The sequence below is a fragment of the Vigna angularis genome, chromosome 5 (assembly GCF_016808095.1).
Source record: "Vigna angularis cultivar LongXiaoDou No.4 chromosome 5, ASM1680809v1, whole genome shotgun sequence".
In the NCBI taxonomy this organism is placed as follows: Eukaryota; Viridiplantae; Streptophyta; class Magnoliopsida; order Fabales; family Fabaceae; genus Vigna; species Vigna angularis.
In genome coordinates this window covers 39,040,585-39,052,671 of record NC_068974.1, presented here as the reverse complement: position 1 = coordinate 39,052,671, position 12,087 = coordinate 39,040,585, and the positions used below count along the sequence as shown (strand labels likewise).

The following is a 12,087-nucleotide window of genomic DNA, read 5'->3' as shown; positions in this document are numbered from 1 at the left end:
TCTTTTTATCAGACTAGAACAAGCATTTTTTATGGTATTTGAAAATTTGAATTTTGAGTTGATTCAATGAGAACCTGTGAACCCAAAGGATCGATCTTCAACAGATAGATAATAAATACATTGAATAATGTTAAATTTACAAATGAATGTTTTGAAGCATGCAATAAGACAACCTGGTTGAGTGATTGATTAGAAGCTGTACATAATTTGAGAGGAAAATTGATTAGAAGAGAAATCTAAGTTAGAAATTGGATTGGTGATGGTGAGTGATTTTCCTGGTATTAACGTCATGAAAGATGAAATTCCTGATAATTTTATCAGCCTTGGTGATCCCGGTGACACCAACAGCATCAGGGTCTTGGATAATGGGGTGACGCAGAGGATTCAATCCCTCCACACTCGACCTTAGCATCTTTTCCTTCCTCAAAAATTCACTTTTTTTATCGAACCAATCGCCCCAACCTTCTCTTAACGGTGAAATCCTTCTTCCCGTGCCCTTCAACAAAAGGGTATCCTCAACGCCCTTCACCTGCAACACCTTCGACCGCACCTTCTCCTCCACCGCCACGTCATCGGACCCAAACACGGTCTTCCCGCCATCATCCGGGTCCATAAAGGGCCCATCGTCGTCGTCTTCCATGAAGGAGCTCTTGCTGATGGCCCGACGGATCACGCCCTCCACGTGATTGAAGAAGTACCCAGACACGCCGGAGTTCCGATCCAGAGGCTCGTCGTCGTCGGCCTCGGCGTCTATGGCGTCCTCCGGCTCTTCATCCACCACGTCGAGAGCGTCGATGGTGTCCTCGCCGGCGATGAAATCGTCGTTGACGGAGTCGGAGAGGAGGGAGTCGAAATTGACATGGTGGGAAGGGTGGGGGACCGTAGCGCGGCGAACGAGGATGGAGGTGCAGACGATCACCAACAGAAGGAGTCCCAAAACGACGACGCACAGGAACACGCCGTGACGGGGACGACGCCGGGATCGGAGATTTCTCAGCATTTTCTCAAGTTGAAAAATTTTCAACGGAAATGCAAGAACGATGTTTCAAGTGGGCCCAATTTGGTGGGCCATTAATTGGTGGTTACCAAGATCTTTTCCCTATATATATATAAAAAAAAAAAAAAACTTATTTTCCTTATATTATTAAATCTAGTAAAATTTTCCTTGTATAAATTACAATATTTCTCTAATACTTCGAATTCACATCGCGTCTATTTGAATTAAAATCAGGATTAGAGCAACATGAAATGCACATTCCTTGGAAATGTGATTGTGCTATTATTAAGACATGTTTATTGAAATTTGAATACTCCAACACGGATCATACAAGTTACACGAAGTACGATATATAATTAATATTTAGTACAATAAAGAAAATGAAAGAGCTATACACGTAAAATATATATATATATATATATATATATATATATATATATATATATAATGCAATATTGTTGCTGGGGATTTTCTTATCAAGTGTTGACCACCTTAATCACGATAGTTGAAGTACCTTAAGATGGTTCGTGGTTGCTGCAATTTGTGTGGTTGATCTAACTTCAACTGAGAAACAAATCCTCAACATCTTCCCATACAATATGATCTCCATGATCGACTTGCCTCCTAACTAATCCACATTTTATACATATGACAAAAGTTGTGTGCATCATGTCTCACCCGTTACAAACTTGTCACGCCATCATAGACATGCTTGGAAGATTATATATACTGCTTCTGCTTTCTCTAGGTAGAGGAAATTACATGCATCTGATATATATCACTAGCAAAGAAGAAATATGGGAGAAGAAGGTATTTGGAAAGATGTTACAAAGCATGGGATCAACCCCGGAAAGGCTACCATATTAGCTCTTGGCAAGGCTTTCCCTCCTCAGCTTGTCATGCAAGAGTTTTTAGTTGATGGATATTTCAGGAGCACAAACTGTGACAATCCTGAGCTTAAGCAGAAGCTCACTAGACTTTGTAAGTACACACACAACCTTTCACCAATTTACCCTTTTCTAAGTATATATAGGGATATTGTGATTGATCATCTCAGGTGATTTGTTCATTCTTTATTTCCACCATCCGTTACCCTTCAAACAGTTGATTCTCGCGTAAGTTTAGATTATAGTTTTTCAGATCATGTTTGAATACAGCAAACAATGGCTTAGGCCAAATATGTTATGCATGTTTAGATCAGAAGTTACAAATGTATGTTTATACGCAACCCTGATGTTGCTCTAGCTTGAAAGTTGGTATGCAAAATTACCAAAATGATTTTAAGGAGACAAACCTCGAGGAAGGTGAATGGGACATTGACTTTGGCTTAATGTGGTATGAACAGGCAAAACAACTACAGTGAAAACAAGGTACGTGGTTATGTCGGAGGAAATACTGATGAAGTATCCAGAACTCGTTTCTGAAGGGATCCCTACAGTGAAGCAGCGGCTAGAGATATGTAACGAGGCAGTGACAGAAATGGCCATTGAGGCTTCACAAGCTTGCATGAAGAACTGGGGTGGATCATTATCAGACATAACACACTTGGTTTATGTCTCATCAAGTGAAGCAAGACTACCTGGCGGTGACCTTTACCTGGCGAAAGGATTAGGACTGAGCCCTGATACTCAACGAATCATGCTCTATTTCGCTGGCTGTTCAGGAGGTGTGGCTGGTCTTCGTGTTGCAAAAGACATAGCTGAGAACAACCCTGGAAGTAGGGTGCTGCTTGCTACCTCAGAAACTACAATTATAGGGTTCAAGCCACCAAGTGCAGATAGACCCTATGATCTTGTGGGGGTGGCACTCTTTGGGGATGGTGCTGCTGCCATGATAATTGGCTCAGACCCAATATTGGAGTATGAGAAGCCTCTCTTTGAGCTTCACACTGCAGTTCAGGAGTTTTTGCCACATACTGAGAAGAAAATTGATGGGAGGCTGACAGAAGAGGGGATAAGCTTCAAGCTAGCAAGGGAACTTCCTCAGATAATTGAAGACTCTGTTGAAGGATTCTGTGACAGATTAATGAGTGTTGTTGGGTTCCAGAATAAGGAGTACAACAAGCTATTCTGGGCTGTCCATCCAGGGGGACCAGCTATCTTAAATCGCATTGAGAAAAGACTTGATTTGTTACCAGAGAAGCTAAGTGCAAGTAGAAGGGCTCTCATGGACTATGGCAATGCTAGCAGTAATACCATTGTGTATGTGCTGGAGTATATGATAGAGGAGGGTCTCAAGACTAGAAAAGATGGCAGAGGAGATCATGAATGGGGTTTGATTCTTGCATTTGGACCTGGAATTACATTCGAGGGAATTCTTGCCAGGAACTTGAGTGCTTTAAATGTCACATAAGTGCTACGTAATGCTTACTGATATAATTATCACAGGTACTTGTGTGAGACATGAGTCAATCAAAGCAAATCCAACACTTTAACGTATTAAAGTGGAAGACTTTAATAATGAATCACATATTTATCAGAACACCTTTACTTTGTATAACTCCAAGAGATTGAAAATATTGGAATGCTACACAATAAGCAAAGGGTCAATTTTCAGAAAAGGAAAGAAATAAGATAATTTGCTGAGAATTACTAGTGAAACTTCGGGTTGAAGCGGGATTGGAATTTCAATCTTTATGATGCATTCAACTAGAAAACTAATACAGAATAAAATAACAAATTTTCAATTTTCACAGACGCCGTTAGAGAAATAGATTAGGTGTTTCTTCCGGAAAAATGGCAAATTTCTGCTAATTTAGTTTAGTTTACACAGATGGTTTCCCTTCTACATAGAAATGCGTGTGGTTAAAATATTGTAGGAAGAATTTCAGTTGAAGAGCTGTTATGGACTTTAGGACATTCTTCTGTTTATTATCATTGAAGTCAAACTTCTGTTTAAACCATTTTAATCACTCGTATTGCCTTCAGCTGTCATTATGGCCACAACCTTTTTCGTTATATAGAATTCAGACCATGACTTTTCCAGTTTCAATTCAAGCAAAAGCATTACGTACAAATATTCTGTGCTCTGTTTTACTTTCCTTTATGTTTCAGAAACTGAAAGCAACAATTTTCATAGGTAGGAATTCCTCAGGAATTCTATGCACTCAACAATTTGGACTTGTTCTGTGCAATGACACCATAAAACTCGCATTTGATGTAAGACATTTTGTAGAAAGCTTATGTAAGAAGATCCAAATTCCAAGAGTCCAAGCAAACCCATGCTCTGTATCAGGTTCTGTATTTGGTGAACGAAAAACAAATATTTTTTCAAGCACTAAACTTTTCGTAGACTCGATTTCCGAAAATTGATTTTTATGGTGCATTGTGGAACCACACATAGGATAAATACCGTAGTACCTTGACCTTTTGTAAAGCACTTCCAACTATAAATGACTTTGTGTAAAGCACTTCCAACTATAAATAGACTTTGTGTAAAGCACTTCCAACTATAAATAACCGTAGTACCTTAAAATAAATATACTTGGTTTTCTTTCATCCCCAACTTTACACTCCACCAAAGAACCGAACAAGTGAGCCAACACAAAATGTACTCTAACAAGGGTAACCGACCATAATGCCTGATTATGTTAAAAATAGTGTGACAGACAGCTCACACCAAAGCATATCTTCAATCACACCACTCCAGAGGGAAGACGTAGAACAAGCTGTCCCCCGAAAACACTGCAATTAAATAAAAATAAAAATCATGAGGTGAAATATACAAGAGAAGCGCTGGAGTGATCCTGAAAAACTCTGAGCAAAAAGCATTATAGAATGCCTGGGAGACAAAGAATTACATCAGAAACTAAACCAACCTTTTGACATAATAGTAACAGAAATCTGCCAGGATGAAGGTCTGGACAATTTCTGAGATAAGAACCATTGATGGCCATAAACCATACCCCAAGGCTACCAACAAATGCCCACGGCTATCTAATACCTGTGAAAGAAACGGTAAGTTAGTAGGAGACCAACAGTTAGAAAATTCAGTAAGATATACCACTATAGAGACAAACCAATAACAGCATCAATCAAGTAACTGTTAAGTATCAAATTGGTTTTAACTTAATTGAGAAACTCAGAACACGTCCATTCAAATGGAAAATTAGAAACGGGTAGAACCCATGACCTGGTTAAAATTCTGGTAGAGGAAACATGTCTTAGTTAATACAACTTAAAATGAAAGAGGAACTAAAACTTATAAAGGAATGCTCAAATTTCAGACCTTTCAACAAGATAGACATTCAAAAAAGAAATACTGTCCTAGGGACTCTGATAACCAGCATGTGTCAAAAAACAACTGAGCATCAAATTTACAAATGAATTTTGAAGTTATCATGATCAAACCTGAAGAACCCAATGTGCACAGCTCAAGAATCTTGCGACACCCAGTGCAAATACGTAATGGGCTGTGAATGGCTCAACAATCTGAAAGTGTAAAATGAAATTGAAAGATAGAATCAGATACCATACACAAAATGTTGAAGATGGATTGTTAAGTTAAGAAATAACACCTTGGTGTTCTGCATGACCCGCAGCTGGGGCAGGACTGAAACAGCTTCCAGATATACGCAGAATGCCCAGGAAATCCTGTTTATTAGATGATGAGAAGTTGATGGATGAATAAGCAATGCTAACACAGCACAGGGGACCACCTGCATTCAATTCAAAGTAAAGAACATCAAACTGACTCTTGGTAAACTTATAAGCTACAAGCAATGTAAGACAAAAATAACAAACATATGAAAAGGAATAGGTTGTTAAATCTCTCAATCTATCAAAGTAGACACATAAGCGGAGGAACGGAAGAAGGAGGGAGTAAAAGGAAAGCCACATTAAATATATGGCCAGCAGTTTTATTTGATGCAATGGCACTTCGCTCTGTCAAAATAAGAGCAAGTAGTAAGTCCTACTTTGTGACTGCCATTAGAAATTAGTGATAGTAAGTCCACTTCAAATGCATCATGTCACGGTAAACAATTCTCCCATGTGACTTTACAGATCCAGACTTTCTCGTCTTATTCATCCAGAAGGATGTTTGCATTGGTATCATATCGTCAATACAACTATTTCAATGATTGGAAAATAATTATACTGAAAGAATAATTTTCAGTACCAGCAATGTCTACTGCCACCCCCCAGGTAATATCTTAATAAATTGTGATTATGAAATGGCTAGCATCTTAAGACACTGTATGAAACTCTAACACTAATAATATGGTCAAGTTCCCAATTCCAGCAGAAAGAAAAAGAAAAAAATGCTTCACCTACAAGAACTAATAAAATGTCACTATCTTTTGAAAGGACATAATAGACGGTGGTGAGCTTCTAATCTTACGATGAAACAATAGGTAGTGGAGGCATTGGAGCTTACCACATAGTATATTGCAAAGTTATCCTTCTCCTCCATGTAACTAGCCTTCAGCTTAAAACGAATCATATATATAACCCACAGTGTTGTTATGAAAGTAGCCAAATCAAGTATGGTGTGGATATCATATTCCATGACAAAACTGCAGTAAAGCCTAACAGCTAAAAATATAGCTGTTAATTCCTGGGATTTGAGTGATAACCCTGTTCATAATTCATAACCGTTAGAAATATATACCTCTAACATGTTCAACAACAAAATACAACACATAGAATTGATTAAGCCAAAATACACACACAAATCAAATCAACCAAACAATGCCGACCGGATTGTCAAAATAAATTGAAAATTGCAAAGCATAAAAGAAAACAACAATCCTTACAAAAAAATGGTAAAGGAAATCTAGATGGGTTAAATTAAAATCAGAAGAAACCAGTCCCAAAAAATTGACATTTCTAATTTTATTTTCTGAGCATTCCATTTGATATTTGAAATAAGTTAAAAGGAGAACTCTTAACCTACCCTATCCAATTAACGAATTGAAATAGAAGATACATGTTCAAAGATCAAGAGAAAAAAAAAATAACTGAGTGTTACCAGCACAAGTCTTCTCCTTCGTGAGCTTATAGATGAGGACGGAAATTCCCAGAGAGTGGACAGCCTCAGCAGCAACAAAGAGATTGTCGTGATCGTGGACGATGAAGCGGAGGAGGACGAGAGCCGCCATGCCGGAAACGACGGCGAGAAAAGCCTTTACCTTTGGGGGTTGTCGCCTCACCCATGACGTGACGGCGTAGATCGACGTTCTCTGAGGTCTCATGGGGTCGCTGATTCAACTTTTTGGACACCCAACACACGCACGCACGCCAAAACTACAACCAACGTTGGATTGAAACAAACAGAGTAAACAATAGCCCAATGCCACAACGGAGACTCAGACAAAACAAATCGATCGATATTTCTTTCTCTTTGTTTTCTTTTCTCTCTCCAAAAGTTTCCACTCAAAACAATTTCATAAGAAACACCCACCAACAAGTGCCCTAAACCCTAAGGATATAATATTTAAAAAAAAAACAATATAAAACATTGATTATATACAAAATATATCATCTATAATAAATCCGAATAATTGTCTCACAATTATCTTTTAATCATTTTTTTTTGTAAACTATTTTTGTTCTTAGATATTTGTAAACTGTTTTTAATTATTACTACATGGGAAATGACTTTTTATGCTTCAATAAGTAAAAAAGAATACATACTATTAGCGTGTAAAGTTCAATTTGGGCATTAATTTGATTAATATTTGATATATGATAATGAGATAATGATATTTTGTTCTTACATATTTGTAAATTGTTTTTAATTATTACTATATGAGAAATGACTTTTTATGTTTAAATAAGTAAAAAAGTATACTAGTAAATTAGTGTATAAAGTTCAATTTAGTCATTAATTCGGTTAATATTTGATATATGACCATAAGATAATGATATAATAATAATATAATAGAAAGATAATAAATAATTCATTATACTAATTAAATTTGGGCAGGAAAAAGGTTATCCAAACTTTATGTTATGAAGTAAAAGTGTATTTACTTTTAAAGACAGATGACAGAATGGATCGTATAAATATATAAAATTCAATTCATTCATTAATTCAGCTAACATTTGATATATGATAATAAGATGATAATATAATAATAATAACATAACAAAAAGATAATAATAATTAATCATATTAATCGAATTTAAGTAGATTAAGGTCGTCCAAACTTTATGTTAAAAATAATGCATCACTCCAGACATACACAACTTAAATGTTTTTTATTGAAAATGACGATTTGAGTCTTGCCTTAATTGGATGTCACAACTCTTGAAAGGAAATTTAAAAGTAACTTATCAACAAATATCAAAAAACATATCAGCACAACTTATTATAGTTAACCTTTTCAAAGGTTTTACAAGAACATGTTCTACTTATGGTATTATTATTAAGAATTAATGTTGAATATTATATTTCACTTATAACATTTTTAGTTCAATTATAATATATTTTTTATTACTATTTTTTTTATAATAGCATGCATAATCGTATTTAAATAATGTAAACAGGTAATAAAAATATTATGTTGAACCAATTCAAATTATAAAAAGTATAGTTTGTGACACATAAAAGTATATCAATTGATTGATGAACATGGGTCATTACTTGAATTAGTTTCTATTATTGATTATGATGTATCTAACATAAAGAAGATTTTAAGCCTTTAATGCACATTATGTTTCTTTAGTTTGTTTATGACATAAATTAAGTGGAAAAATGGAAGATTTTTGTGTCTCATCTATGTGACACGTGACCTGTGAATTAAAAAGACCAACAAATAAATAAATCATTATTAAATGATAAAACAATAATTAAGCTTATCAAAAGCAGTTTCCGTAATAATTGTTATTTGTCGATTCTAGAAGGATAATAAATAAATTTTATTAAACAATGCATTTATATTTTAAAAGTTATCATTTATATTCTGGAATTTATTCTGAAAAACCTATTTTAACATATATTTGGTGTATTTTAGAAAATTTGTTCCTAAATGTATTATATATATATATATATATATATATATATATATATATATATATATATATATATATATTGTTCTAGAAATCCTGTTCTGAAATTCATATTTCAAAAATAATTTTTAAAATAGATAATCTGAAAGTCTCTCTTATGATTATTCTAAAAATTATATAGGTGCACTTTGAAATTATATGGGTACAGGAAGAAAAAGCCACGACACACTTTCGCATGTGGTAGATCTCATGAATTAAAAGCTAAAGAATTTTATTATCTAAAGTCAACCAACTAACATCGTATTTAATATTGTATACAATTATTTATATATCTAATCTTTACCGTACATGCACAATTCAAAATATTCTAAAAAATCAAAAGCAACAATATTAAAAAAACCAATTATCAGAAGCAATAACATTTATTAATTTAAATAACCAATTAAATTTCGTTAGAGAAGAAAAAATTGTCTGTTATTAGTGTTTTCTAAATATTTAGACAAAAAACGATATTTTAACACCTAAACTTTTTACATTTGATTTTATTTTTTTACGTTTTATTTATTTATTTTTTAAAAAAAATACACAAAATATTTTTTTATGATTATTTTATTTTTATATTATGTTTCAAATAAATTTAAAAGTATGTTACTATATCGTTACAGACAATTAGACAATTAATTGGAAATGATTGAAAATGAAAAAATTGGAGATGAAAAAATAACTTTTTTCTTACCAGAATGGTTTGAAAAAAGTTACAGGAACGAAAGCAAAAATCTTAAGAGACATATGAACATACAGAAATCAGATTTGATCTATTTGGTTGAACTGAATCTGATATAAAGAGCTACTCTTTCGTTTCAAACGGAATTGTTTGTGAGAAATTGAAAATCATGAATAGGTGGTAGTCGATGACCCCACTATTTGGTCTGTGATGATAATATCGTCATTCTGACGGAATTTGACAGCCTCATAGATATTATTAAAACACTAAATACGTACCAAATTGTGTGTGGATGACAAATAATACCAACTACAATATTTTCCTTCTTCATGTTCCTTTTGACTTTATCATTCTGAATCTCTTTCTCCATAAAAATCCTTCATTTCTGTGTTATTTTCTCAGGGATTCAATGGGTTACTACTACGTTCATAAACCAAGACCTTGTGATGCTCGTACTCCCAATGTTGTTCTGATCTTGGTCCTGGCCTTGATTCTTCTGTCTGCACCGAAGCTCTTTTCAGGTGAACCAGAAGAAGAAGAAACCAACTATAGCTCACCTTTTGTCGCACTCATACTCCTCGTACTCATTCTGCTTCTGTTGTCCTTGTTTGGAACTTCAAGAAGAAAGGTTTCTTTCAGACCACCATACTGTCAGTGTACGTATGCCTGCTACTGTTACAGATAGTGTTTTTCTCAGTCACATCTTCCATCTTCAAGTCTCTGCATAAGAAAAAAACACGAAACACTCTTAAACCGATGAGATCGGATGAATGGTGTTGTGTTTTATGTTATTTTTACTTCTGTTGATGTTTATGTAACAATTTATGGTATGTATGTTTTAGCAGAGTAATTGTAATGTTTCTGTATAGCATTACATTCTTATCTGTAATGTCACTATAATTTGAACATGTTATATCCTGTGATTGAATAATCTTCAAGCATTTCTGAAGTGGCCATTCTGTGTAAGTGAAAAAGGAATCACTTTGCATAGCTTTTTTAATCTAACTCTCAAACACAAAAAGCCAACTTTTTGAACTTTTGTACAAAAGAAAAATCCAACCCAAAAGACCAGAAATTAGGTGTCTACATGTCAGCTCAAGGAACACTTCAAAGAGTTGATTTTACTAAAAAATTTATTGGAGAAAGAGAAAGGGTCATGGGAAGAAATGGAAAAAGCAGGAAATGACTTATTCCATTGTTCATTTCTTAATAAAAAATAATATATTGACACACAATTTTTTAAAATTTATTTAATTTTTTTATTTTAAAATTTTAACTTATTTATGATTATTTTATTTTTTGTATTAAATAAATGTAAATGTGTAAGCTATTATGTCACTCTTTACCTAATATGTTCCATCACTAGCTGCATTATTTTTTTATGACAAGTATATCTGGTCCAATCTAATGTGGTATCAGTATCAGCATTCAAATGGACCATGCAAAAGTGGTTAAAAATGCCAAAAAAGTACTGTTGCAAATTATAAAACTTTGCCGAAATATGATTTATTTACATACTCAACACTAGTACTAAAGTGTTTACATTTCACATCAAGATCTAATGTTAATAATAAAATAAACAAAACTAAAACTAACCGGAATGATACTTTTTAATATAAGAACTGAGGTAAACTATAACAAATTGACTAAAATGACCAATGCATATAATATGAGGAACTAAAGTAAAGGTTTATTATAAGAATAATTAAAAGATGCACCTACACCCATGTAAATATATTTAACAGTAATTATTATGAATGACATATTTATTAAATGTTTGTATAATTATCTTAAAATCATAAAAAGATAGATTATCAAATAGCATTAGAAAAAGCAACTCTGTTAAGCTCTTATATATTAATGTAAATGTTATGCCATTTTATGATAGAAAGTCTTCTGGTTTTCCTTCTCAAAAAGGTGACAGAAAGGCCATTATATTATGAGACATTAATTTTTGTAAAGAATTACTATGTATAAATAAACACCAGTTTTTTTTAAGTAAAAAAATAGTTTGAATATATATTTTTAGTATAACTTATTCGATTAAAATTTCCTTAGTGAGATCCTGGTTGACACTAACTGAAAGGCATCTTCCTTTATCATGCAAAATGGGATAAGGGTCATCATAATGGCCATTTACAATCCAACCAATCAGGTCAAAATCAATTAATTGAAACACTGAAAAAATAGCATATATTTGTCATGGTATGTTGGAGCATGCCAATAGCATAAACCTTCTTCATTAAGGAAATTCTATCACTCTTTTGCTCAACTGTTCAGCATGTTGTTGTACCTGCAGCTGACACTACCTCCCTTGTCTTAACTTTATTCATCTTATTTATCAATCACTTCCAAAAATCAAACTATTACAACTTCACCAATCACACACTCACACCATTCTTTCATTTTGCTGT

The 12,087-nt window shown here is 33.7% G+C and overlaps 3 protein-coding genes across 3 annotated transcripts; 1 reads left to right on the top strand and 2 right to left on the bottom strand.

Annotated features, from left to right (window-relative positions):
* Window positions 1-241: 241 nt before the first annotated feature.
* On the bottom strand, window positions 242-1,000 carry LOC108339484 (uncharacterized protein At4g19900). Its single transcript, XM_017576612.1, has one exon. It carries the CDS (start codon window positions 998-1,000, stop codon window positions 242-244), a length of 759 nt encoding a protein of 252 aa, XP_017432101.1.
* Window positions 1,001-1,460: 460 nt separating this feature from the next.
* On the top strand, window positions 1,461-3,398 carry LOC108339913 (type III polyketide synthase B). Its single transcript, XM_017577142.2, has 2 exons — window positions 1,461-1,978; window positions 2,343-3,398. Exons 1-2 carry the CDS (start codon window positions 1,795-1,797, stop codon window positions 3,347-3,349), a joined length of 1,191 nt encoding a protein of 396 aa, XP_017432631.1. The 5' UTR covers window positions 1,461-1,794; the 3' UTR covers window positions 3,350-3,398.
* Window positions 3,399-4,439: 1,041 nt separating this feature from the next.
* LOC108338822 (uncharacterized) lies at window positions 4,440-7,405 on the bottom strand. Its single transcript, XM_017575854.2, has 6 exons — window positions 6,968-7,405; window positions 6,374-6,573; window positions 5,514-5,654; window positions 5,347-5,427; window positions 4,815-4,939; window positions 4,440-4,680 (listed from the first exon to the last, which is right to left on the bottom strand). Exons 1-6 carry the CDS (start codon window positions 7,188-7,190, stop codon window positions 4,632-4,634), a joined length of 819 nt encoding a protein of 272 aa, XP_017431343.1. The 5' UTR covers window positions 7,191-7,405; the 3' UTR covers window positions 4,440-4,631.
* Window positions 7,406-12,087: the final 4,682 nt, after the last annotated feature.

Coding starts and splice junctions, on each gene's coding strand:
- LOC108339913 (XM_017577142.2), top strand. CDS start 1,795: ATGGGAGAAGAAGGTATTTGGAAAGATGTTACAAAGCATGGGATCAAC. Junction 1,979..2,342: donor GCAGAAGCTCACTAGACTTT/GTAAGTACACAC, acceptor TGGTATGAACAG/GCAAAACAACTACAGTGAAA.
- LOC108338822 (XM_017575854.2), bottom strand. CDS start 7,190: ATGAGACCTCAGAGAACGTCGATCTACGCCGTCACGTCATGGGTGAGG. Junction 6,574..6,967: donor GAAGGAGAAGACTTGTGCTG/GTAACACTCAGT, acceptor AATTATGAACAG/GGTTATCACTCAAATCCCAG. Junction 5,655..6,373: donor ACTTTGCAATATACTATGTG/GTAAGCTCCAAT, acceptor AATTGAATGCAG/GTGGTCCCCTGTGCTGTGTT.
- LOC108339484 (XM_017576612.1), bottom strand. CDS start 1,000: ATGCTGAGAAATCTCCGATCCCGGCGTCGTCCCCGTCACGGCGTGTTC.